Below are 27,467 nucleotides of genomic sequence, written 5' to 3'. Positions count from 1 at the left end.
AGAAGCGACCTCGACCAGCTCCCAAGCATCAATCTTTTGGTCATAAGAAAATCAAACCTGTTTGAAATCCTGTCGGCCGTCGTGAGGGTGTCAACGCAGCCTCTCACACTGTGCACACGCAAACACAGAAATGAAGATGAAAAGAGCAGCACGGCAGTGTAGCGTGTGATCTGGACACAAGCGATGGAGGGACAACTTGTAGAACTTTGGCAAGCTCATCTGAGCCTTTATGTGGCCTCACAAAATTATCACGACCACACCAACCGTGTGCCATACATTCATACAACAGAATTAACCTTGACTTAAAATTCTGTTGCCTGCTACATTGAAAACAAAAACAAACTGCCTCAGCAGCTAGTCACTATTTTTTTTTTTTATATGTTAAATATCTTAAAATAATTGGAATGATATGATGGTAAATAGGAAATGTCAAAATCAAAGCATTTAATAAATTAAAATAAAGCTCTCTTTTTTTTTTTTTTTCGTTTTGTTTGTGCAGCACCTAGACTGGCAGCGAAAGCTTTGCCGGACAGCAAGGTTGTCACTGAAGGGGCAACAATCCCAACAGCAAATTTTGGCGTTCCTCAGGGAAGCATTTCACCATTTTGGGTTACAATGAAAACGTATCCCTTTTTGTTCCCTACCACATCTCCTTGGTTTGTCATCCCAGGTGAGAAAAACAAATTAAACTAGAACTTAACTCCAGATTCAAAATGTAGGAAATAAGTGGCTCTTACATGTGACTCTGTTTATTTTTGACTTATAGATTTTGTGACGGTCCAGCTGACAAAAAAACAGGTAAGCACTTTTTTTTTTACATTTTTTTTTTTTATATAAATTCTCCAATCTGGTCAAGTAACAAGAAAATTGTAATTTTAATTACTTGTGATAAGATATTGTTTACCAACTAGATATAACATTTGGCTAAGAAAGTGGTTTGAAAATTGTTTGCATAACCACCCTTGGAAGTTTGGAGAAACTGGCTGAATCTTAATCTGCAAATGCTTCTCTTTGAACCAACTTTTGTCATTTTCTTCTTAATTGCTAAAGAAATAATGTTGTAATGCTTTTGAGTCAATCGTCCAATCACCCCTGATCTCCAGTTCTAAGCTCCATGCTCCTCATTTTGATATGAATATATATGAAATCTGCATTTTTATCCCATGTTCATTACATTCTGAAAATCTGTGCTTAATTATGTAAAATGTCATGAACTGTTTTCAGTATCAAATAGCATAAAATAGTTAATGACTTTATCAAAGGAAGCACAATGTGCAGGTGTTGCCTCTGCTTTTTTTCCCCCCTCTTTGAATTAACTTTGTGTCCTATAGAAAAACCGTCCTCCAGGCTCTGTTTTCCCCCACATTATGCTGACCGGTTTGCCAGAAGGGAACTACCGACACGAGGATGTCGCCAAGCTGGTGTGGCACCATTTCCCTGTTCATAATCTTCATACTCTGTACTACAAGATCATCGTTTTATCACTGCAGAGGAGGGTGAGGAATAGATGCTGAAGACTGACACAAGCACAGACATTTTAATATTCCTCATTTGTTTTTGTTTTTTTAAATCAAACAAAGCTTTATTGAAAACTTTTATTTTTATCTGAGGCTTTTTCTATCCTAACCTACAGGCCTTCGTGTACTTCAGTGACTGGAATGCCTGTACCAGTTTTGTTCAGCTGCACAGGAAAAATCCTATTTCTGTCGGAGGTCAGATACTCAATATCCACTTCGTGTTACAGGACATGCATCCTGGATCCACTGAGGTATGGAAAGCTCCGTCCAAAACTTTGATGTGTTATTCGGTCTGTTATTTTGCTGAACTATGATCAAATCATAGGGAAGATGGTTGGATGATAGTTGGAGACTGGCACAACCAAAACCATTGCGACTTTGTACAATGAACTTGCAGTCTTGTTGCCTTTGATGTAGTTTATTCAAAGGTGGGGACCAGGGCTGTGGCCACGCGCAGTCAGTTACCATCTTTGGCGTATCAAGACTGCGACAAAAAAAACAAACTATAAGGCAGAGTCAGTGAATCATTTTGTGAATTAATGGGTTTAAGTTAGCAATTACATGCAGTCTGTTCATGATAATACACTGATTAACTGTTACGTAGTATAAACATACAAATTCACCTCAATTTCTTAACTTTAGAGTCCAGCTAGAATCTGAAATAAATTTTTATCTTGTTCCTGCAGGATTTCAATTTAACTACAAAATAACATACATGCTTGATAACTTTGCCTTTATATGGGACTATAACCTGAATGCAACCAGTTGACAACCATCTCCAAAAGTTGATTCTGTTCATCTGGACGTAGCGTTTTCAGTGGGAGAAACGTTTCGTCACTCATCCAAGTGACTTCTTCAGTCTCAGCTGACTGCAGGTTTCCCCAATCTTATAAACAGTACATTTGCATAATGACTGAAACCAGCCCACTGATATGGAACGCCAGGACTGCCATAATGAATTAATTAAATACACCATTAAATAATTAATTAAATGTGGCAATAATTAATTAAAATTGGAATTAATTAATTAAATAAATAGTTATGACACATGTAATTAATTAATTATTGACACATTTAATTAATTATTTATGTATTTCACATTTTAATTAATTATTGACACATTTAATTAATTATTGACACATTTAATTAATTATTGACACATTTAATTAATTATGTATTTCACATTTTAATTAATTATTGACACATTTAATTAATTATTTAATGATATATTTATTTATTTCATTTTGGCAGTCCTGGCGCCTGGCTCTCATCTTGAAATAATTGTATCTGTCAGCCTCACCCATCAAACTCAGGGGGCGGGGTTAACGCTGATCGAGTCAAAACCATTGCTTTGGCCTGGTGGCCATTGTTTCTAGCACACAACAACCTGCATGTAGAAGCTAACAGAACTGAACTTTGAAAAACCCTGTTTGTGTGTCACCAAATACCGTTTTAATATTTTTTTAGCCGAGAATGTAGTGGTTTAATCTTCATGTGTCTGGTCGGTTTGTCAAGATACAGCCTCTTTGCAAAAGTGCTTCGATGATTTCGGAGATGTCTGCCCAGTCTCACGGCACAGCATGGGATAGACCCTCTTGCCTCGCAAGCAATCCCACCGACAAAGCGCAGGCCCCGGTACACAGCTGTAGTAACCCCCGCTGACTTCTTTTACTGCGGTTATATTTATCGGTGTTTTATTTCCTGATGTTCTTATGTGTCCTACGTGTTTCAGTCGCCAATTCTGAATTATAACTAACATTAAAAACATGTTTAAGGAGGCGAGAGAGCAAATAAATCGGTTTAACATCTGATCTTTGGGTTTTTGTTCAGTAATCAGCGTGACCTGTGTATAAACGCGTAAAAGAGATAACGTTGGTGTTTCCATCATGTAGTAACTGCTGGCTTTAGCTGCACAAAGGTTGTTCGACACTATGAAACACATACAGACTTCATGATGTTCGGCTAATATTTTTATTGTGAATATTAATCATGAGGGTAAACGGCCCTGTACACCACGCAGCGAGGTCAGCATATCCACGATATCCTCAGCTGCATGAGTTAACACAAAGTTTCCCAGCTGACTATCTAACTGCCAACTATTCCAGAGACGTGAAAATATACAGCATAAAGAAAAGTGTAAGAGACTCAGCAGCAGATTAGAATAACAGTTATAGATTTAATAAATCACCAAATGAATCCAAGAAACGAGCAAACCTGTTCCGACAATTTGAGTTTGTATTCCCTCAGCTGCAGACTCGCTGCTGTTTAAATGTTTGAAAAGGAAGATTAGATATAAAGCAAACGTCAAACATAGACTCAGTCTGCCTTCACATTTGACATGAGGCCAGCACGTATAGTGGCTGTGTCCTGTTTTAAGATCATACATGTAAAATTGTTGTCTGACCTCCGTCGATCCAGCCGCTCAGTCCGTCGTTACCATGGTTACTGCATAAGCAGCTATAATGTTAACAGCTGGCACTGAGGAAACCTACCGGCAGCATGAGTGTTTATGTTTTTCATTGCAAAAGAACTGTCTGAATGGTTAACTGAAGTTAACTTGGATAAATTATAGTTAAGGAGAATCACAGATAACGCCTACGTGAGCTGTGTGACTGTTCACCACTACACTGAAATCAGCAGGCTATTACTGAAATACACGTGCTATATCATAAACTATGATATAAATAGGGAGGTCCTATTAACATGTTTAGTTTTAAAGGACACCTTCCTGCCTTTAGTCTCATTCATGAGCAGTATTAGTTTTCTTCTAACATCCAGAAGTCTGCACGATGTGTTTCATAGTTTGTAACAAGCCTTTGACAGGTAAACCTAACATGACCGAAACAGCAAAAAAAAAAAAAAAAAGAGAGAGAGAGAGAGAGAGTGTTGACATAAGAAGAGAAAATGCTCTCAATTATGGAGACAGGCAAATGGTTCATTTATGTTTGATGTGTGTTTATTCCTCCCTAAATATCGTCGGTGAAGTTCGCCATGCACGTCAGATTTTCCTGCGCATTTTTATACGTCTGCCAACAGAGAGAGAGAAAAAATCACATTCTAACAGACAGCTGGTGCTTAGAATACAGTTGAATAACTATTAAAAAACAGATGATATAATATTTCTGTCCAGGTTGCAGACTTCATGTTGAACATGCTGTTGCAAACCCTGCTCCTCTCGGTGGAAATGCGCCTTCTCTTTCCTCTTTGTATAAAAACATTTTAAAAGTCAGTTTAATCTCAAAATTCACTGTTAAATCCAAAACACACCAGATAAAGAAAAGCGAATAGTTCAGTCTAACACATGTGCCAGTGAACCATTAAACGTCTGTGAAACTATGCAGTTGTGAAACGTAACTTTAACCTCAGCCAAACCGATTTGCTCAGTTGTAAATAAAACAGCGAAGTAAACGTGACCCGACAGACAGAACCTGAGTGAATGAAGTCCAGCGTTTAACCACTGAGAGCTAAAACTCAGCTGAGGTTTCAAAGCTGTGTGCCGGTGATTGGACATCAGCCGCTGATGACGCTGGTTCGCCTATAAAGTGCTCTGTAAGGAAACAAACTCCAGCAGCTCTGCGCTCGGGGAAAACACTATATTTACTTATCTTGTGCAGAAAAATGCGCTGACATTGCGTTATATCGAGCACCGGCTGCCCAGTTAAACTGTGACTATCACCAGGTAACGTAGGCGTGTTTCTTGAATTAGCAGCAGGTGTTAAACAGCTGACAGATGAGGAGGAGGATGCATGCAGGTAAACTGAGGGTCTGTTGAGCTGGTCGCAGGCTTCGTGAGAAAAATGTCAGCTCGTTCTTTATGTTACAGAAGCACAGAGACACAAGACCAGGCGGAAAGAGACGATCGTTCGGTGAAAATGAGAATCTGCGAATGCAACATGTGGAACACGGAGAGTGGAATATGTAAACAAACCGGTTAACGTAACCCCCTCGGTGCACTCTGCATGCTAACTGTTAGCAGAGCTAGTGAAATCTCTGAAAACATCTGAGCACTTTTGCAAACATGTTCTATGTTGACAACCTGACCAGACATACGTCGCGACATTCGCGGCTAAAACACTGTTAAAAGTGTAGCTGGTGACAGAAAAACGGGGTATTTTAAAACTACACCACCACCATTGCTGCTTGTGATTTGATCTGCATTCTGGGATAACTGGCTGCCCCAAGTCTACACAAGCAATCGATTATCTAGGATCGACCTGTTTTGACTTACTTTGCACGGCAACCAATCAAATGTTAGAGAAGCTGCATGGGCAGCGTTAACCCCGCCCCCTAAGTTTGATGGGTGAGGCTGACAGATAAAATGATTTCAAGATGAGAGCCAGGCGCCAGGACTGCCAAAATGAAATAAATAAATATATCATTAAATAATTAAATGTGTCAATAATTAATTAAAATGTGAAATACATAAATAATGAATTAAATGTGTCAATAATTAATTAATTACATGTGTCATAACTATTTATTTAATTAATTCCAATTTTAATTAATTATTGTCACATTTAATTAATCATTTAATGGTGTATTTAATTAATTCATTATGGCAGTCCTGGCGTTCCATACACTGAAGGAACAATGGTTCCTTCATCATTATTATGCAAATTCTCATGACCATTGATCAACAACCACTGATCAAAGCCCACTGATCAATGGCCATGAGTACCATTCACAGAGAGTTGGGGAGTAGCTGCAATCACAGCATTGTAAGATGGTGAAAGATGTACCCTTAGGCCCCCTCCTCGATTCAGAGATGGTCTTTCCCTTTTCACGTAAATGGCCTCCTTGACTCCGCGCTCAAACCAGCGTTCCTCCCTGTCCAGGATGTGTACATCCTCGTCATTGAAAGAGTGTCCACTGGCCTATAGGTGTAAATAAACTGCAGATGACACCACACAGAAGAGGTAGCTCTTCTGTGTGGTGTCATCCGCTTTGCCAGAGGTTGTATGGTTTCCCCGATTTATAAATCCTGGCACTCCTCCTGGCACTTGACAGCGTACACTATGTTACTCTGTTTGTGTCGGGGGACCTGATCCTTGGGGTGGACCAAGGATTAATTAGGTGTCATTGGGACGCTACAACACAGAGCGAACACCATCCCCACAGACAAAGCAGCCAGGAAAGCAGAAGAACATCACATTAAGAAGGCCCTGAGTAAATGTGGTTATCCTATCTGGACTTTTGTCAAAGCTCGGAAGCTCCAGCCAATCCAGGAGAGAAGGACAACCGCTGCCTAAGCGAAAACCTTTAGTTGATCTGGTGTGTGTCAGGAGTATCGGAACAGTTGAGACACTTTTTTTTTTTCTTGATACCGTGTTTCTGTGGCTTTTAAACCCCAAAACACACTGTGCCAAACATTGCTCCACCCAAAGGGGACTCTGGAACAATCTCCCAGTTGATGTCCTTACGTCTGAGTCTATTCAATTGTTTAAATCGCACCTAAAACCCACTTGTTCAATTTGGCGTTTGACGCAAATTAGTTTGACTTTCATCCGGTGCATTTACTCGTTATGCTCTGCCCCGAATTTTACCCACATTGCGGTACTATTGTGAAGCTGTTTGATGTTATGTTTTGATTTATGACTTAAAAAATACCTTAAAATGTAATGCAATGTACCTTACAGCACCTTGAGGCAGCTGTTGTGATTTGGCACTATATAAATAAAATTTAATTATACCTTTGGGATAGGGATGTGTTTTACAATTTTGGTTGGATAATTTTTCAAAATGTTTGATATAGTTACATAATTTATACATTTTCTAAAACTGTATGCTGTTTACTGCATACAGTTTATGAGTTGGATAATTGAATTTACAGAATAGCAATGTGTGTGACAATATCTTTTAACATCTTTTTGTAGGAGGTCATGTACAGAAATCTGATGAAATGGAGCAATATTGTAAGTAAGCTATCACTTAATTATATCTGTAGTCATCCAAAAAAAGTTTTTCTATTTCCTGCTCCTTAACAGCAGCTTTTCATTGTTTTTCAGCATGTTCCAGATTCAGAGCCTCTGGAGGAGCGGCTGATCTGTGTGGAGATCTCTGAGACATCTGTGGACCTCATCATGATGGTCATGCAAGTGGTGGTATTCAGTGGTTCTTTTGTCAGATTCTTGCCACTTGCTAACAGGGTACGACACACACCTACACCCCCCCCCCCCCCCCCTCCTCCCTGTGTTTTCAGTTGCATGACTGCATTAACGGTTTTACTTACAGTGGGATGCAAAAGTTTGGGCAACCTTGTTAATAGTCATTATTTTCCTGTATAAATCGTTGATTGTTACAATAAAAAATGTCAGTTAAATATATCATATAGAAGACACACACAGTGATATTTGAGAAGTGAAATGAAGTTTATTGTATTTACAGAAAGCGTGCAAAAATTGTTTAAACTAAATCAGGCAGGTGCATAAATTTGGGCACCACAAAATAAGAAATGAAATCAATATTTAGTAGATCCGCCTTTTGCAGAAATTACAGCCTCTAAACGCTTCCTGTAGGTTCCAATGTGTGGTTGAAGGTATTTTGGACCATTCCTCTTTACAAAACATCTCTAGTTCATTCAGGTTTGATGGCTTCTGAGCATGGACAGCTCTCTTTAACTCAAGACAGATTTTCAGTAATATTCAGGTCTGGGGACTGAGATGGCCGTTCCAGAACGTTGTACTTGTTCCTCTGCATGAATGCCTTTGTGGGTTTTGAGTAGTGTTTCTTGTTGAAAAATCCAGCCCTGGCGCAGCTTCAGCTTTGCCACGGATTCCTGGACATTGGTCTCCAGAATCTGCTGATACTGAGTGGAATCCATGTGTCCCTCAACTTTCACAAGATTCCCAGTCCCTGCACTGGCCACACAGCCCCACAGCATGATGGAGCCACCACCATATTTTACTGTAGGTAGCAGGTGTTTTTCTTGGAATGCTGTGTTCTTTTTCCTCCATGCATAACGCCCCTTGTTATGCCCTAATAACTAAATTTTACTTTCATCAGTCCACAGCACCTTATTCCAAATGTGCTTTAGCAAACCTCAAGCGGCTCTGTTTGTGCTGTGGGCAGAGAAAAGACTTCCTCTGCATCACTCTCGCATACAGCATCTCCTTGTGTAAAGTGTGCTGAATGGTTGAACGATGCACAGTGACTCCATCTGCTGCAAGATGATGTTGTAGGTCTTTGGTGCTGGTCTGTGGGTTGACTCTGACTGTTCTCACTGTTCGTCGCTTCTGTCTATCTGAGATTTTTCTTGGTCTGCCACTTCGAGCCTTAACTTGAACTGAGCCTGTGGTCGTCCATTTTCTCAATATGTTCCTAACAGTGGAAACAGACAGCTTAAATCTCTGAGACATTTTTGTATCCTTCCCTTAAACCATGATGGTGAACAATCTTTGTCTTCAGGTCATTTGAGAGTTGTTTTTAGACCTCCATGTTGCTACTCATCAGAGAAAATTAAAAGAGGGAAACTTACAATTGACCCCCTTAAATACTCTTTCTTATTATTGGATTCACCTGTGTATTTTGGTCAGGGGTCACTGAGCTTACCAAGCCAATTTGAGTTCCAATGATTAGTTCTAAAGGTTTTGGAATCAATAAAATGACAACAGTGCCCAAATTTATGCTCCTGCCTGATTTTGTTTAAACAATTATTGCACACTTTCTGTAAATCCAATAAACTTCATTTCACTTCCTAAATATCACTGTGTGTGTCTCCTATATGATATATTTAACTGACATTTTTTATTGTAACAACCAACGATTTATACAGGAAAATAATGACTATTAACAAGGTTGTCCAAACTTTTGCATCCCACTGTATTTCAGTCAGGATCGCTATAGCATAAATTTTGCATCTATGTTCCCATCTATGTATGCGTTTCATGTTCAGTCATATTGTAGTTCATACTGCACCTTTGCTTGGGTAAACTAAAGCATGAACGAGTTTAAAAAAATAAGAATTGTTAATGTCTATTATCACTTTTTAAGAAACGTTTTCCTTTTTGTCTTTGGGCTTTTCTTATGACTATTTCTATTCTCAGATTTACATTGAGATGGCAGAATCTAGTCTTGTAACAGAGGTGTTGGAGAAGATTGCTTCAAATGAACATTTATCTACGAATGTAATTTGGTATGACTTTCACTAAAATAGGGGAAGAGATGAATAAATTATTAGAATAAATTACGTATTTATTTGTTATGAAAATAGACCCTTAGACCGTCTCCTTTTTTATCCTCTATACAGGAAAAAAGTTCGTCGCATTGAAACGTGAGTATTTCTCTTTCTAATATGACAATTCCTGAATCTGGGTGCAGCTTCTCCTGTAGAAGTTAAAACAGTTCTAATACTAAACATTTTGGGTTTTCGGATTCTTGGTTTGACGAAAAAATAATAGGCTCATATTATTTTGCCAAAGTATGGTTTCCTGTTGGGTTTTTTTTGGGGGGGGGGTGCGTTGTTTTTTGTTTTTTCTCTAATTTTTATAATGAACTGGCTCTAAAAGATGTGGAGAAACAAAACAGGCAGTTTATGTAAATGTGTCTTAAGCTAATAACTGCTGAACAAAAAATTGGAAATGATATTTGTTTCTTTCTCTGTTTTGTAATATGTTATGTGTAACCATTTTTGTGAAAACAAACTTGTTTTTTGTGGACAACTAACAAAGATTTTCTGCTTTTGATTTTAGTTTGAAGAGCCTAAAACAGCGTCTGCAAGACTCCAGTGAGATTAAAGTAAATCTTGAACTGGACACCACAGATGTTAAGTTCCCGACTGTGATAAGTGGAGCACAGTCTTCTCTTTCTGATAAAGGGGAGCAAACTCTTCAGCAAACAAGTACCTCTGGTTCTGCTCAACCAGCAGTATCAGTTAGTTCGAACATTTCTAAGTCTCTCACAGCAGGACAAAGTGCAACAAGTGACCAAGAAATGGAAGAAGCCAGTGATAAACCAGGAACTGAGATTATAACATCCACCGTTGCTCTTCAGGCGAGTCAGGATGTAGAGAAGGCAGAAGGGAGGGTAGGGGAAGAAGGGTCACCAGTAATTTCAGTCACCTCTGCTGATGGAAGAACTTTTTCAGCTGCTTCTACCCCTGCTCCTCAAGTCAGAAGTCTGACAAAGTCTAAGGAAATGATCAAAGAACTTCCTTATATTAATGCTGACGAGCCCATATTGATTCAGGGAACCAAGACACAGACTGTGGATAAAATGGTAATATCTGGCAAAAAGTGTATTTGCAAAGTGCCAAAAATGTTCTAACTATGACCTGCCATATTTTTGTGAAGTAAAGTAGTAAGCAATCTTTATCTTTTTAGAGCCCCAGCAAGAGAGAAACAACCTCTAGAAGTGACTTGGGTAAAGAGAAAATGGAAGAAAAGGTGAGTTCCTTACTTCTACCTTCAAATTTGGTCTGCATATATGCATAAACATACAGTGTATATAGAATCAAACCCACTAAACTATGATATGATTAGGGATGGGTACCGGTAATGGCACCGGTAGTAACCAGACCGAAAAGCAGCGCACATTGCGGTGCTTTTTTCTTTTCCTGAGATGTCATACACTTTGGATTCCAGCCAATCATTTTACCTTTGCGAGCGTAGTAGGTGGGCCCAGGTACATACGTTCTTTTAGAGCAGAGCTAAAGATTAAAAATGCCCAAAGCGAAGCGGTCAAAGTCTGGCTGTACTTCACAGCAAAAGATGTAAACTCAGCAGCCTGCAACAAGTGCTTTAAGGTGATACTGTGCAACGGAGGTAACTCCTCAAATCTGATGAAACACATGGCGACGTATAGCATTTTGTTAAAAGCCGAGAAATGCGCCGTATTTGATAGCTTGCCGCGAGACCGTGCACATCTACTGCGGGTGTGGTGCCTGTTATCGGACCCGGGGTTAGCAACATCCCCCAAAAACCCGAAGATTAGAGTCCTGCCCTCTAGCCCTGCCAGTGTAGCAGAAATGATGACGGATGATGATGGCAGACACAGCAGTTCTTCCCTGCGTGAGTAGCTTAATGTAGTTCGTGTGTAATTTACGTTGAGTAGGCTAACCACGTTATTACATTAATGCATGTAAGGTGAACTAGCAAACATCATCATAGCTACATGCGGCTGTCTTCTTGTTTGATGGCAGATACTCCCTTCACCCTGGCCAAAAAGGCTAAAATGACCAAAGAAAAAGTGGAAAACAGCTAAACATGAGAGGTTTTTGGACAAAGTTTGTTTTTTCCATTGTTTAAGCACTGCTTCCAGCCAAGAGTGATGCCATAAATCCCCTATAGCTGCTGAAAAGGCATTGTTATCTTTTTACAAAAAACAGCTGAACATGAGAGGTTTTTGGACCAATTTTGTGTTCTCCATTCTTTAAGCACCGGTTCGAGCACCGTTTAAGCACTGGCACCATTTCAAAAGTACCGGTTTGGTACTGGTATCGGATAAAACCTAAACCATACCCATCCCTAGATATGATAATATATCTTAGAGTTTATTAGTGACAGTCTTCTGTGGTCCCTTTTATTAGTTTTTTTTTTTTTTTTTTTTTTTTTTTTTAAATAGCTCAGTTATGTAATTGAAAATAACTCATCTCTTTAACTGGTTAAGCAGACCTGCGGAGTGGAAATAGAAAACCAAAGCCTGGTTGTGTCGACCACTACAAAACAGATCTCAACAAGGCCCTTGAACGACTCGACGAGCAGCTCATCTCCTAGTGTCAGCCAGACCTCTGTCTCTTCTTCTCTACAATCTATTGAAACTCCTCCCTTCCCTTGCCAAACAGCACAGCCAGAAAATCCAGAGTCTCCAGAGATAGCCTTGCATTCTCCATCCGTTAGCTGTAAGCCTTCTTCATCAACAGCAGCAGCAGCAGATGTGACAGTAGAGACATATCAGCTTCATAGAGACGAAGAAGCAAAACCCAAAGAAAGTGCAGTAGGGAAGTCGGGTAAAGTGTTAGCAGAGGGCATTACTACAGAGACAAATAGAACAGAAACATCATTAGCTATACATTCAGCTGCACATAGTCAGGGGTTAGAGTTGACAAGCCAAAAACCGAATCTAGAAATTGATTTTAACAATGGCATACTCAAAGAGTCGAAGGAGAGGACGGAAGAAGAATGCAGAAATTATTATTCTGGCAAGTATCCTGAGGAGGAGGACTTTGAAGATTACCAAATCCTGGACTCGATTGAGGATCAATTGGATGAACAGATGAATGAAGACGGAAGCCAAGATGGCACTGAAACCAATTTATCTGGGTGTGTACAAGAGCAAGGAAACTCTTACCAGGTGATAGATAGTGTTACCGAGGACCAAGCATCTGTAGTTAAAGAGGACTCTCAAGAAGATGCCACTGATAAGGATGTGTTAGATTCAAGAACGAACCAAAGTCCAAGGATCAAGGGAGCTCGAACAACCATACAAACACAAGGAGAAATGCAGAGGTCTTTTAAAGCCCTCGAAAATTTGGGCCAAATCCTAAATGTTGAAGAACAAGTCAACAAAGACATGTCATGCGATGCAGATTGTGCTAAACAAGAAACCTTTGAGATATTGGATTCAATTGATGATGACACTGATGACCATGTTTCTTCAGAAACACATATTTTTGATGAGCTAAATTTCAGTTTAGAGGACTTTGTCACTGTTGATGAAATTGGTGACAACACGGGAGAAGCAGCCTTCAGCCACCAAAGCCGCTCTTCTCATAAGCAGAACTCTGAAAGGAAAAGAGAAAGGCAGAGCTCTCACATTGCCTCCTCTTCTTCCTCACCCGTGCCAACTCACATCACAGTGAAAGGAAATTTGTCTTCTAATGTCTTTAAGACCTCTACCTCCTCATCTTCTCAGTCTTTTGAAACTTGTAGGAAAACACACCCAAGCAAGTTAAAGTCCCCAGCCAGAGCACTGCATACTTCATCCTCAGATTGCAGGGCGCATTCATTAAAGATGGCATCAGCAGCAGAAGCTGAGACATCGGTTGACACATATAAGCTGCACAAAGAAACAAGTTCTGTTGAGTCAGAGTCAAGGCAGTCACCTGGACCTGAGAAAGGCCATAGACTGCATAAGTTGGACAGTCAAGTCATGGAGAGCGATACAGATGCAGTCAAAACCTGTTCAAAGGAATGGAGTGAAATTGGATTGGATGCTTCTGTCCAACTATTACATGGGGTTTCTAAACACCAAGTAGCTACCAATCAAGAGGATGATCGTCTGGTTGAAAATGAAGACTCAGCAGAGAAAAGAGAGGTTGAGGAAAACAAGATTCAGATAATGGAAAATTCTGATAAATCTACAGTTCTAGATGCAGCTGATAAAATTGAAATGTCAATTACAAGTAGCAACCAAAACCCGAGAGGCCAAACAGAAGATAGAAGAAGAAAAGAAAAGGAAGAAATGTTTTCAGAAGAATCCTGCAAAGCGTCCAAAGATGCTGACAACAGAGACATGAAAGACAATTCATCAGATAGTACTGATCATGAAACCTTTGAGATATTAGATTCAACTGATGATCATACTGATGACCATGCTTCATCAAACACCAATCTTTTTGATGAGCCAAATTTCAACTTGGAGGACTTTGTCACTGTTGATGAAATTGTTGATGAAATTGTTGATGATGTGGAAGATATGGCCTTAGACCACCCAAGCACGGCTTCATCTAAACAGAACTCTAGAATGAAAAGTGAAAGGCAAGGTTCAAATGTTTCATCTCCTGTAAAGCAGACTTCTACAAGATCCCTGAAAGACTCCAAGAGCTCAGCAACTTATTCTTCTTTCTCACATTCCTTATCCAAGTCAATGAAAGCCACTGCGAGGAGCAGTTTATGTATGGCTATGGAAACTCCTGCCTCCTCTGTGGAAAAAGCAGCATCAAGTAACCCAAAATCTCCAGCCAGAGCATTGCAAGTTTTGTATTCAGGTTTTAGGACCTGTGCATCAAAAGCAGCTCTAAGTGGAGTTGAGACTTGTCAGCCAAATGAAGAACAAGCAAAACCAACAGAGAGTTTAGTGGTAACATCTGACCACAAACTTTCAGCCAATGGCATTGCTTTGAAAATTGTTGAGTCAAAGTCAAGCCAGTCATCTGCTCTTGAGCAAGGCCAGAAATTCTTTGGAGGTGGCTATAAGGTCTTGGACAGTATTGAAGATGAAAGTCCTGAGGAGTTTGGTGAAATGGAAATAGATGTGCCTTTCAAAGCACTAGACGGTGTAACTGAAGACCGAACAGCAACAGTCCAAGAGGCCACTCAAACAGTTAAAGATGAAGGTTCCACATTGATGCAGCTGTCCGAGGAGCATGTGATTCAAGTAGATAATTCTGATAAATCTGTTGCTGAAGATTTGGCTGAGAGAAACGAAGTGCTGGACAAAAGTAAGAATCAAGCTTCAAGGAGCAGGGGCGATGGAAGGTGGGGGAAAGAAAAAGAACAACAGATGCTTTCAGGAGAAACCTGCAAAGACTCTGGCCAAATGACAAATGTTAAACATCAAAGCATCAAAGAAGCTTCACCAGATAGTACTGAAGAAGAAGGCTTTGAGGCACTGGACTCGGCTAATGATCGCATCGATGACCAAGTCTTTTCAGATACCACCCTTTTTGATGAGCAAAATTTTAACTTGGAGAATTTTGTCACTGTTGATGAGATTTTCGATGACTCGGGGGAGGACCAAAGCACAGATGTGTTATCCTCTGCCGAACAAACCTCATTAAAATCCTTGAAAGGCTTCAAGATTTCTTTGTCACCTTCCTCATCTAAGACAAGGAAATCCACTTTGAAAAGCAGGTTGTCTTCTAATGTCAAAACGATCTCAAACCACAAAGTTTCAATAAAAGGCATTGCTGGGGAAACTATTGAGTCGGAGATAAGTCAGACACCTGGACCTGAGCAAGGCCAAGAATTACATGAAGGAGGCTTTCAGGTCTTGGACAGTGTTAATGATGATGACGCATGTTTAAAAGAGTGCAGTGAAATTGAATTGGATGCTTCTCGCAAAGTGCTAGACAATGATATCAGACACCAAATAACTACAGTTCAAGAGTCCAATCCTTTGGCCAAAAATGAAAGTTTTACAGTAAAGCAGCTGTCTGAAGATTTGATTCTGGTAGTGGACATTTGTGACAAAAATGAAGCAGAGAGCAGGGGAGATGGAATCAAGGGGAAAGATGAAATAACGCTTTTGAAGGAATCATCCAAAGCCTCCAAAGATGCTGGCTTAATTGCAGAAGGTAAAAAACAGCCTCTTGAAGAGGGAGACAACACTGTAAAAGAGGGTACTGAACAACAAACCTTTGAGATACTGGATTCAACTGATAGTTATAATGATTATTCTATTTCTTCAGACGCTCAGCTTTTTGATGAGCAGAATTTTGAGAGTTTTGTCACTGTTGATGAAATTGTTGAGGATGTGGATGACAACCAAGGCACCTTCTCATCTGAGCAGATCTCCAGAAAGAAAAGAAAAAGACAAAACTCAGATGTTTCATCTTCTGCCAAGAAGATCTCAACAAGATCCTTGAAACAGTCTAAGAACTCAGCTGCTTTATCTTCTGAATCCAAGCCCACTGAAGCTTCAGAGAAAAGCACCCTGTCTTTAGGCTTGACCACTGACTCACCAAAAAAACAAAAAGGCTCATCTGAACCAACCAAATTCAATACCACATCTATGCAATCTGCTCAGGCCACTAAGACCCCTTTATTCTCTTCTTCGCTGCCTGTCGAAATTCATGCATCGCCTTTTCGCAGAGCACAGCCACACAAGACAGAATCCTCAGCCAGAAGACCACACACTGTATCCTCAGGCCACAAGACCCATTTGTCAGAGATGGCATCAACATCAGATATTGAGGCATCTGTAAAGATTCAATATTCTAATGAATCAGAGAAAAAAAACACAGAGTGTGCAACAGCAAAGTCTGACCACAACGTGTCAGGAGAGGGCATTGCGGCAGGGGATTATGTCGGAAAATGTATTGAGGAGGAGGAGGAAGATGGTGAAACTTACCAAGTCATTGATTCAGTTGATGATCAAACAGAAGAACAGCTGGATGACGATGGAAATCAAGATGGCTGTGCTAAAACCAAGTATTCAGGACCTAAACAAAGCCACACATTGCATGGGGAAGGTTATCAGATTTTAGACGATATAAAATCCACAATCCGAAATGAAATAAAACAGTACATTGAATGTCAAGACATCCAAAAAACTTCAACAGATGCTACTGAAGCATTTGAGATACTGGATTCAGTTGATGATCTGACTGAAATAGAAGATGATAACCAAAAATTTGAAACCCTCGGCACCCAAGTATCTAAAGAAGCCACAGAAGAAGAGGAAGAAGCTTACCAGGTAATTGATTCTGTGGAAGATGAGCCAGCAACCACAGAGACCAAATTGGAGGCAGACAACAAGGAAAAAAGAACAGATAAATCCAATGAACCTAAAAGAGATGATAGACCAACAAGGAGGACTGGATCAAGGTCCAGAACATCTAAAAGTGAAGAGGAGGGGAAATTACCAATAAAAGAGGACAAGATGGAGAAAAAATATGAGACAAAGAAAAGCAATACAGAAAAAGACAGAAATATTCTCAAGGACACTGAAAAGATCATTCATGGGAAAGTAAACTTTGATAAAGATGAACCAATTCAAGATGCTTTTACTGCAGAAAGGTCTGATAGTAGAAGGTCTGCTAGAGGATACAAAAAGGACAAACTGACATACACAGAACAATCTAAAAAGCCAGAAGCGGTAGAGACTGACAACAGCAATTCAGCCATTACAGAACAATCTACCAGTGGGAGAAAGGAAAGAACGGCTAAAGAAGTCCCAACAAAAGACAAGACTACAGCAAGAAGGAGAACCACATGGGCTGTACATTCCCAGAAACAGGATCCTGAGAAAAATACAGAAAATGAGGAGACAACGCCACCGACCGAGAAGACACCAACAACAAAGAGTGATGCCTTGATAAAAGACTTAAGGGAAGACTCTACCTATGAAATACACCCTGTGGAAGATGATGATAGGAATAATCGACCTGCAACTTCAGAAAACACAACGTTGGAAAGACCAAGGAAATATATTGAGAAAACTTTTTTGGATGACACATCTGAGCTAGTGACTCTGGATGAGGTGGGGGCAGATGAGGGTGGAGACAAAGGTTTTTTGGAGGGAGAAGAGTGGAATAGGGAGATTACAGAGGATGAGCTGCAGGAGTTTGTCACATTGGATGAGATTGGTGAAGAAGAGGAGGAGGGACATGAGGTCTGCCAACTCAACCCAGATAGCCAGTCAGTGAAGTCCTTAAACCAAGAGGTAATGTTAGCATTTAAACTGTTGCAAACATTTTTCTTTCTTCGAGAAATCTTTGTTCTGATAACATAAATCTTGATGCCAAACATTTTGGTTTTCTCTTTTTAGACTTTGTCAAATGTGAATGAAGCAGTGCATGATGAGAATGAGAAGGGTGTCAAAAAGGAGGCTCAGAAAATCTCAAGATCTAATAAACGCAAAGGTGATGACAATGCAGGTTTGTGTTAGTCTTCTTACTGCTTCCATAAAAAATGTCATAAATTAGCAGCAGGCAACAGGTTTCTAATTAGAGTCAGTTGATTAATTAATCATCAGCAGGCGTGACCTCCTTTACTAAAGTTTAGTTTGCTGCTCTGGTGCATGGTCAAGTTACATCTGAAGAAGCCATACAAACCTGTGGAATAATGTCCTTTAAACACCTTTGGGTTTCTTTTATAAACCTTGGGCACATTGCATTCCCAGAGTCAACCATGAACTCCTCTGTATGTCTGACAAAGAAAAGAATCAAGGTGTTGAAATTGCCCAGTCCTGTCGAGACCTCAACCTGATTGGAATGCTGGTTTGGGACCTTAAGAATGCTGTGCGTAAATGTGTATCCCCAACCTCAATAAACTGAAGCAACAGAGGTGTGGGCCAAATTTTTCCCACAACGATGTGAGAGACTGATGAAGTCACAAAGAAAATGATTCCTTCAGTTTAGCTAAAGCTGGTTATAGAAGCGATTGAAACATGGACTGTACATAGGGTGATCGTGGCAGTTGGCAGTTTGATTGTGTAAGGTTGCCGGGTTCGAGCCCCAGCTCCGACAGACTTCACCTGTTGCCTACTGGTGGTTGTCAGAGGGCCCGGTGGTGCCAGTGTTCTGCAGACTTGCCTCTGTCAGTGCACCCCAGGGCAGCTGTGGCTACAATGTAGCTGGCCATCACCAGTGTTTGTGAATGAGTGGATGACTGAATGTAGTGTAATGCGCTTTGGGGTCCTTGGGGACTAAGTGCTATACAAATACAGGCCATTTACCATAGTTTTTCAAAGGACAGCACAAAGTCTCGTGTAAACTTCGTTTCACATGACTGTTTGTACATGGTAGGTATGATAAGCAGGCATAAACAGTGGTGCCTTCATTGATAGAAGGAGCAGCACATCTTAAAGCAGATAAGACATAAACCAGGTGAAATGGATTGTGTTAACAGCTAAAGGTTTCCAGTATAATGGAACTCTAACCATAAAAGCTAAATTACTAATTATTTTAAGGTGCAAATAAACTGACATCTGCTTACAGCCTAACAGAAATTTAAAATTAAAGGTAAGACACACTATTAAAGACAAATCTATCACCCGTTACATGCTTTGTTAGCCAAGACAGTTTGATTTTGGTGTGTTTTGATTGGCAGATTATTATCACTATAGATTTTTTTTTTTTAAATGGAAAGCATTGTGTACTAGTCTGTTGTGTGAATCTTGTAAAGTTTACTCCTAAATTTACTAAGAAAGAAAATGGCAAACTGTTTTGCATTAATGTGAGTCTTTGTTTTTGTATCTCATATTAGAGGAGAATGTGAACTTGAAAAGAGATGAAGACAAGGACAAGAAAGCCATTAGAACCAGGACAAGTGGCCAAGCCAGGAAGAGGACTAGACAGATCCCTGGTAACACAAGCACAGCTTTCTGGTTTACATAATTGTGCAGAAATATTGAGCCACTTCTCATTTCTTCATACTTTGTTACTTTGTTAAATAATCTTGAGGAAATGTTCCCTAGTCTTTCAAAGTTTTTCTTTTGACTTCAGCTGCTTTTATTCACTGATTTTCAGTCCAGTCTTTATACCTGAGCATTTTCAGAGGAATGTTTTTGTTGTTGTTTGTTTGTTAAGCCACTTAACACTGACTTATGAATCATTCAAGGACAAAAAAAGGAACCTTAGTCATGTGATGAGCCAGTTGTAATCTAATGCCATGTAGTGCTGTCAATCAACAAATTGGAAACAGCTTCACGACAGCATGACAATGGTTACAGACACACGGCAGTAAAATCATACCTGGGTAGAAAAACACATGGTGGAACACTATCAGTCACGGATTGGCTTCACCAGAACTCAAGCTTTAATGGAATGTGGGATCATCTAAAGCGTGGGTGTCAAACTCCTTTTTCATCATGGGGCACATACAGCTCACTTTGATGTTAAGTGGGCTGGACCCATGAAACTACATGATAGATGTGTAATTCACAGAAAATGTACCGTGGATAACATTTCTATTGTAGTCTTTGGAAAAACTGGACCTTGTATTAATAATAATAATACTGCATCTTATTTGAGGGCGCCTTACAAAAGAACAAAATTAAAAGGAGCAATAGTCATAAAATACATAAAATAAGTTAAAATTGCAAAACAGAACTTGACAACAGATAAAATCACTACTAAAGCGAATAAGCCAGTTTGAACAGATGTGTTTTGAGCTGTGACTTAAATACGGGAGGAGAGTCTATATTTCTTATGGCTTGATGAAGAGAGTTCCAGAGCCGTGGAGCAGAGCGACTGAAAGCTCTGTTTATATTTATATGTAATTTATATTATATTTTCGCAATATATGATCAGGAGGGGAGCATGTAAATAATGAATAAAAGAGGCTCTAATACTAAACCCTGGGGCACACCAGCAGAAACAGGATAGAGACTTGAAGAGTGGGATTTAAATTGGATATAACTGAGTGCGGTCTGAAAGATATGAGGCAAACCAAGCAAATGGGTATGACGAATGACAATGGATGCTAACCGGTTCAGGGGGATATTGTGAGAAATGGTATCATACTAAGATCAAGAAGAATGAGGATGGATAGTAGACCAGAATCAGCTGCCATCAGAAGGTCATTGGTTGACCTTAACAAAGCAGTTTCTGTGCTATGATTGGGGTGGAAACCAGATTGAAATTGTTCATAGAGATTATGGTCATTGAAATGTAAGTGAAGCTGGGAGGCGACAACTTTTTCAAGAATTTTTGAAATAAAGGGGAGATTTGATATAGGGCGAAGACTATCAAAGTTTTTGGGGTCTGCACCAGGCTTTTTGAGAGTTGGAATAACAGAAGCCTTTTTCTGACATGAAGGGACCATTCCAATTTTAAGGGAGGAACGGATAATACTGGTTATGAGAGGAGCTAACGAGGGAAGACAGGCTTTAAAAAAAAAAAAAAATCTAAATTATCCACCTGTCAACTTGACCCTCTTCCCACTGTGTTAGTTAAATATGATTAGATACGTCAGTTATAGAGGGAAGAGTAAAACCTGAAAATAACTGACAGGAACACAGTGGGGGAAACAGGAAGTCTACTTCAGAGTCAGAAGCTCCTACAGAGTGACGGTGGATATCTTAGCTTTTACAAGACTTTTCTGTCATTTAATTATTTATCTCTTAGTTAATTACTTTTGTGTAGTATGAATGACTGTGAGGGAGTCTTTATCAGCAGGAGACTCTGTGAAACCTATTTAAATACAGTTAAAAGCAATGTTCCCTCTAAGCTGCGCACGTGTCTCTGCGCAGAGAAAATCTGCGTTGCGCACACACAAAAAAAATTCTAACCTGAATTGAAATTAAATTAAATATGTGCCGACACCGGTGTTTTAGCTAGCAAAGCGGCGTGGCTGATGTGGAGTGAAGCCACGTTAATGACAACGTGTACAAACATTGGAGATGTGAGCAGGAGAGACGGAACAATTGACGGAAAAAGTGTGGACAGTTTTTAAATTGTGTTGATAGGCCACGTAAAACCAGAGTTATGATAAAAAAAATCTGCAATGTTTGGTTTTCTTCCTGAATACTACCGTTGTTTAGATTTACTGCGGGAAGAAACGGTAAAAACTGCGTTTTATAAGGAAAACGCTCGAAAGCCTGTGAGCTAAAACAAAACCAAAACACCCCACCCTTTCCCATTGGTCAAAAAATGTACCATGTCGACCAATCAAAACATGGCATTTAGTTGTTAAGAAACGGGAGGAAGTTTTAGGAGTGACGGCGGTGTTTTGAGATGTGAGAGATTTGCAGCGTTTAGCGCAAATCTTGTGTAGTTAGTGTGTAGTGTAGTCAAAAGTTTTGTTGTGTGTGTCAGAACAATGCGATGTTACAGGAGTGATACATCTCCTGTTGCCAGGCCTGCAGGTATCAGGCTTGTTCTCCTTTATCTCATAGTGGACAGAAATTATTTTTTGGAGTGGCACAAATAATTTGTGTGGCATTAAATTAGATGCAGAACAGCTGATTGTTCTGTAAATTGTTTGAAAGGTTTGTTTAAAAAACCGCATTGGCTGCATTTTTAGGTAAACAGCTGCAAAAAACATTGTTGTTTGCAAAACTCAGTAACTTTTTTGAAGAAGTAACTGTATAATTAATTGCCCAACATTGGTCATTATATACTGTATTTTGCAGGGAGACAGTTACAGGACTCTCTCCCAGACCACAGACACATAATACAAGTCACAGTTTTATTTAAAAAAAAAAAAAAAAAAGATTCTGGGCCTTCAGCCTTATGTTTGACACCCCTGATCTAAAGGCAGTCCAGATCTGAAGAAGAGCTTTGAATGTTCATCAAGAAGCCTGGAGAACTGTTCCTGAAGACTGCTGCCACTAAGAATGTGCACAAAACTGTACAATCTGGTCAGAGGACTAAATTGTAAATCTCAAGTATTTCTTTTTCTTTTCCTGCAGTGAGAAAATCTGTTAGAGGGAAAAAAGGGGTCGCAACACACGAGAGAGAAGATGCAGAAACAGAATCACTGTCTGCCGCTTCACTCGAGTCCTCGTCACTGGACAAAAACATATCTGTACTGTCAAGTGACGACAAACCAGACAGCCAAAAAACAGAGGAGAAACCAGAGAGCCAGCCCGATGTTGATGCTGCCTCTGCTGGGCAACAGCAACAGCCTGAGTGTCTTGATAATCAGACACAGGAAGGACCGAGCAGTAGTGACGTTAAAGGTACGAGAAGCTGTTTTACCTCAAAATGTGCTGATTTTAAACCAACAAAATGTTTCAATATGATTCACTAAAGTGGATGATGGTTGTTTTCCACTTAGAATTTGTTACAATAGAGCAAAACTGCATCCAAGTCAGTGTCTATATTGTGGTTTTCCTAACACACTCTGTCAGAAGACAGCCACAATTTGTAATCTGGAACTTGTGAAGTTAAAGTTTGTCCATCAAAAGTCACTAATCATATTACATATTACATATTACAACATATTCTTCTTCTCTTGGCTCTCAGTGAAGGCGGTCGCACTTTTTCTCCTCTCCTCCTCACCCTTATCTTCCCTGCTTAGCCTCTTGTGTCCTTGTCTTGTCTTGTGTGCATTACTTTTCCCTCGAACAGTCTCTCACTGTCATTCTCTAAAACCTAAAAGAGAATTATGGATTTGATCAACTGGTCTCTGAATGCTATTGACACCCTTTTCTCAACGAGAAGCCTGGGCTCGGGAGAGCCTGAGTGCCCTGGAGGGACTTTCCCTGCCGGATACACGATGGACGGGTGGCAGACCTGGAGGATCTTGTGCCTGGCGGGACTGTCTATCGAGGACGCTGAAGATATCTACCTATTCGGAACCATGATAACAGGGTTCTTGCTGATCGGAGCTGGCTTGGCCCTGACTTATCGGAGAAATAAGAGAGCGGAACCAGCTGTTCAAACCCCCCCAAGGCTGACCGCTGGAATTGAAGCGATGGGTCGAGGCGCGACCTCTCACACCGAACGCAGTATGGTTAACACCTTGGAGACGCTTACAGCTGCCGTGAAGGCTCAAACTAACACCACTGAGCGTATGATGGGATACATCAGAGAGGGGCCTGCTCATATTGACACCCTTGAGCGAAAGTTGGATCACATTGCAGAACGGCTCACTGCAGTTGTGGGGTCTCAGAATCAAAAGAATGACAACACCACGGAACAGAAGTTTGATACCATCATGGGGAGGCTCGCGGCTCTCCAACGTAGCTTGTCATGTCTTCATAATGTTGTGCTGTGGACATTTATGTGCTCTTTGTGCAGAGGAGTTTTTTTGTTTCCTGTTCTCATGCTGTCCTACCATGGAAGCACAGCATGAGTAGGGGTCTCTTTTTTTCCTCTTGTACTTTCCCCACTGTAGTGTACATTTCAATGTTTTTTTTTCTCTGATTCTACCAATCTCCGACCTGTATCCCCATGTAATGTTTATGCTATATGTGTAAGGTCGGGGGGGGGTCCTATTTCACTGCAGGGCAACCTGCATGTGACGAATAAAACTTTGATTGATCGACAATTCAAGACATTCGAGCAGCTGTAACTAGAGAAGTAAAAATATAAACTTGTTATTGGAGTAGGTACAGTTTAGTTTTCAGTCATCATTTATCATTTATTAGTTGTTTTCCTTTTCTTTAGCTGTCCGTAAACGAAGGAGAGCACTTATTGAACCCAAAGCAAAGCGATCTTGTTCTCAGTCTCCTCGCATCACAGACAACTTGGATGCTGACGCGTCCCTTGGTGAGAACGAAACATAAAATAATGACGTCAATTTCAAGTCTTTCTTTTCTCTCTTAAGTTATTTTGTATGCTTCTGGTCTTCTTAGGTGATGAGCATGTTGTCCAAAAAATGGGGCTTTTCTGTAACCTCTGCTCCATTTTCTACCTGGATGAGCAAAATGCTAAGGACCTCCACTGCAGAAGCCAGAAACACCAGGAGAACCTGAAGGTACCCACAAACTCAATTCAATAAGGAAAGATCATCTGAAGGAACTGAATGTGATTTATTTAGATACTTAAAGTAGGCAGAGGGGCGGCTGATTGGCTCATAGAAGGTGGTCAAGGACGCGATTGGACAGAAGCCAGGATGTTAGCATTGAGTTACTGCGTGAGAGAGAGGAAGTGATGTAAAGGAAAGAGTGGGAGCCTGAACACTAAGGAAAGCAGGCAGATGAGTGATTAAAGGTCTTTCTTATTGAGGCTTTGTAATCGAGTGACTGCACAAAAACATACAAGTGGTCTCACCTTTTTCCCCTTTCTTTTATTTCCAGAAACATCAACAGAATCTTCGACGGAGGCCTTCGAGAATGTCGCTCAGAAATTCTCAAGGCTCTGTTAAGGATGAATATAACTAGATTTTTTTGTGTTCTTTCCCTTTTTTATGAGAGGTGCAAACAAAACCACGTGTCGTTGAGATTTGGTGGCGAGTGACTCAAGTTCGTGGACACGTTTAAAATGTAAACTTTCATGTGAGTAATTAGCACTCATGAACATATTCTTATAAGAAAAAAAACTAAGAGCTTTCTTTCCTCTGGTTGCAGAAGGGTTTTAGTTGTATAGAAGTTGGTAGGAAGTCTGCTTGTTTCAGGTAATTCTAACAAAAACATAACTTTTGTTTAATAAATGTTGGTTATTTTTAAGAGGGAGATAGGATTACCCACATTTCACTCTTTAGCTAACCGGATGCACGTTTACAGTTGTGTGCTCCACTTGTTTAAGTCATGTGAAACAGAAAGGATGTCAGTTTTCAGCTTCATGTACTTTGCTGCTGTTAGAGAGAAGCATGTTGTGTAGATTTATGCAAAGCTAATATACTTTTTTCCTCTTTCAGTGAGAGAGAGTATAACTATATTTTTTTTTTTTATGATTGGTTTGCTGTATGTAAAAGCTGTTAACTATGTTATGGTAACCCTGTAAATCTTTATGCACATCAGTGATGTTTAAATGCAACATTTTCTCCCTGCAAGTCACTACAGAAATATCTGTACACATTTCCTGTGTAACCTTGGGGAAAATAAAACACTTCCTGTTTTTTCAGCTTTAGACATTTCTGTCATTTATTCGATTCTGCTCCTTATATTGTTAAATGTTTTTCACAAAGATATTGTATACATGAATGAATTCTTAAATACTGTAGTAGTTATTAAAATAGTATATAGGATTTGTGTAGCCATAAATATTTATCTTAACTTTTAATTGTATTAATACTGTATTACATCTGAATTTAATATCATTAAACACACAATCAAATGCAACCATTTTATTTTCACTTCACGTCTTCTTTTTAGCTCTTGTTTCATCCCAATCAGTTACTAGAAAAAATCTAGTCTCTGATGTAATCTCTTGAGTATACATCCACTTTTTTATTTACTCTTTTATAAAGACCAAATTTATGATTTCTGCCTCTTAGCTCAGTCTGGTGACCCTTGGATCACAGAGGTGACTGCAGCTCAGTAGATAAATTGAGTTGCCTACCTGTATGGTTGGTAGACCGGTTCCCCACTTACTCCAGTTTGGCAAGATACTGAAGCCTGAGGTGGAGAGTGTTAGATGAGGTGCTTGGGTATAGAAAAAAGGTGCTATGTATGCACCAGTCGACCCATTTACCATCTAACTTGCCCTGCGTCTAAAGCTCCTGCTGTACAAGGAGAAGCTCACATATTAATTGCTTTTACCACATGACTCTTGTATTTGACTGTTTTAGAACTGCACACATTACAGAAGATGCAATAAATAATCTCTGTGAAGGTTCTCAGTCATCCAGGTCATCGTAGTCAAAGGAGCTTGCAAAGAAAAGCGTCTGGACTTCTTTAAGTTGCTTGAAGACGTTTCACCTCTCATCCGAGAAGCTTCTTCAGTTCTAAGGTCAAATGGTGGAGAGTCCCAGATATAAACCTAGTGGGAGTATCCCCCCACAGAGGGACAAAAGGACCCCCTGATGATCCTCTAGTCGCCTGAGCCAAGGTATGAAACTGGGCGTGGGTCCCAATCAGCCAGAGTTTCGGGTGAGTTCATTGTGAAACCTGGCCCCACCTTATCATGCGAATTCCTGAGGTCAGATGGCCCAGGGTGTGAGTGGGCGTTAAGGCGTCTGGGAAGGGATCTCAAAACTGGATTATAGATGGCAGAGAGTTGGTGTCGTAAACCCCCGCCTCTGTTCAAAGATGGTCGTTTACAGTGGACATAGATGGCTTCTTTCACTCCTCTTTCAAACCATCTGTCCTCTCTGTCCAAAATGTGAACATTGGCATCCTCGAAAGAGTGACCTTTATCCTTAAGATGCAGATGGACTGCTGAGTCTTGTCCTGTGGAGGTGGCTCTTCTATGTTGTGCCATGCGCTTGTGAAGTGGCTGTTTGGTCTCTCCAATGTAGAGGTCTGAGCATTCCTCGCTGCACTGTACAGCATACACCACATTGTTAAGTTTGTGTCTTGGAGTTTTGTCTTTCGGGTGAACCAGTTTCTGTCTGAGCGTGTTGCTGGGTCTGAAATGCACTGGGATGTCATGCTTGGAGAAAACTCTCCTGAGTTTCTCTGATACACCGGCTACATAGGGGATGACAATGTTGTTGCGTCTGTCCTTCTTATCCTCCCTCGCTGGTGTCTGGTCTTCTTTTCTGTGCCTCTTTGCTGACTTTAAGAACGCCCATTTAGGATAGCCGCACGTTTTGAGTGCTTCGAGGATGCCAATGTTCACATTTTGGACAGAGAGGACAGATGGTTTGAAAGAGGAGTGAAAGAAGCCATCTATGTCCACTGTGAGCGACCATCTTTGAACAGAGGCGGGGGTTTACGACACCAACTCTCTGCCATCTATAATCCAGTTTTGAGATCCCTTCCCAAACGCCTTAACGCCCACTCACATCCTGGGCCATC

At 40.2% G+C, this 27,467-nt stretch overlaps 1 protein-coding gene across 5 annotated transcripts in view; it reads left to right on the top strand.

The window, feature by feature from the left end:
* The window catches only part of LOC147335074 (uncharacterized), a 48,786-nt gene extending 23,157 nt beyond the window's left edge, over nt 1-25,629 (top strand). For 3 of the 5 annotated variants that reach the window (XM_086275780.1, XM_086275756.1, XM_086275765.1), the window contains 17 exons: nt 500-670; nt 767-798; nt 1,332-1,496; nt 1,634-1,768; nt 7,391-7,429; nt 7,523-7,663; nt 9,560-9,648; nt 9,763-9,786; nt 10,205-10,730; nt 10,835-10,897; nt 12,120-17,837; nt 17,943-18,051; nt 19,382-19,480; nt 22,530-22,799; nt 24,232-24,333; nt 24,420-24,541; nt 24,864-25,629. In XM_086275780.1, coding sequence (XP_086131906.1) covers nt 500-670; nt 767-798; nt 1,332-1,496; nt 1,634-1,768; nt 7,391-7,429; nt 7,523-7,663; nt 9,560-9,648; nt 9,763-9,786; nt 10,205-10,730; nt 10,835-10,897; nt 12,120-17,837; nt 17,943-18,051; nt 19,382-19,480; nt 22,530-22,799; nt 24,232-24,333; nt 24,420-24,541; nt 24,864-24,947 — 7,889 coding nt within the window. In that variant the 3' untranslated portion in view covers nt 24,948-25,629. The remainder of the gene's footprint in view (nt 1-499; nt 671-766; nt 799-1,331; nt 1,497-1,633; nt 1,769-7,390; nt 7,430-7,522; nt 7,664-9,559; nt 9,649-9,762; nt 9,787-10,204; nt 10,731-10,834; nt 10,898-12,119; nt 17,838-17,942; nt 18,052-19,381; nt 19,481-22,529; nt 22,800-24,231; nt 24,334-24,419; nt 24,542-24,863) is intronic. The other 2 variants (XM_086275771.1, XM_086275789.1) reach the window with 2 other exon arrangements.
* The last annotated feature ends 1,838 nt before the right edge of the window (nt 25,630-27,467 follow it).

Source organism: Aulonocara sp. 'chitande type north' Nkhata Bay, linkage group LG3 (assembly GCF_057382095.1).
Source record: "Aulonocara sp. 'chitande type north' Nkhata Bay isolate Kocher_YH1m ecotype deep benthic linkage group LG3, A_spYH_male_GT1.1, whole genome shotgun sequence".
Taxonomy (NCBI): domain Eukaryota; kingdom Metazoa; phylum Chordata; class Actinopteri; order Cichliformes; family Cichlidae; genus Aulonocara; species Aulonocara sp. 'chitande type north' Nkhata Bay.
Note: the sequence above shows the minus strand (reverse complement) of the source record. Positions and strands in the feature narration are given on the sequence as shown.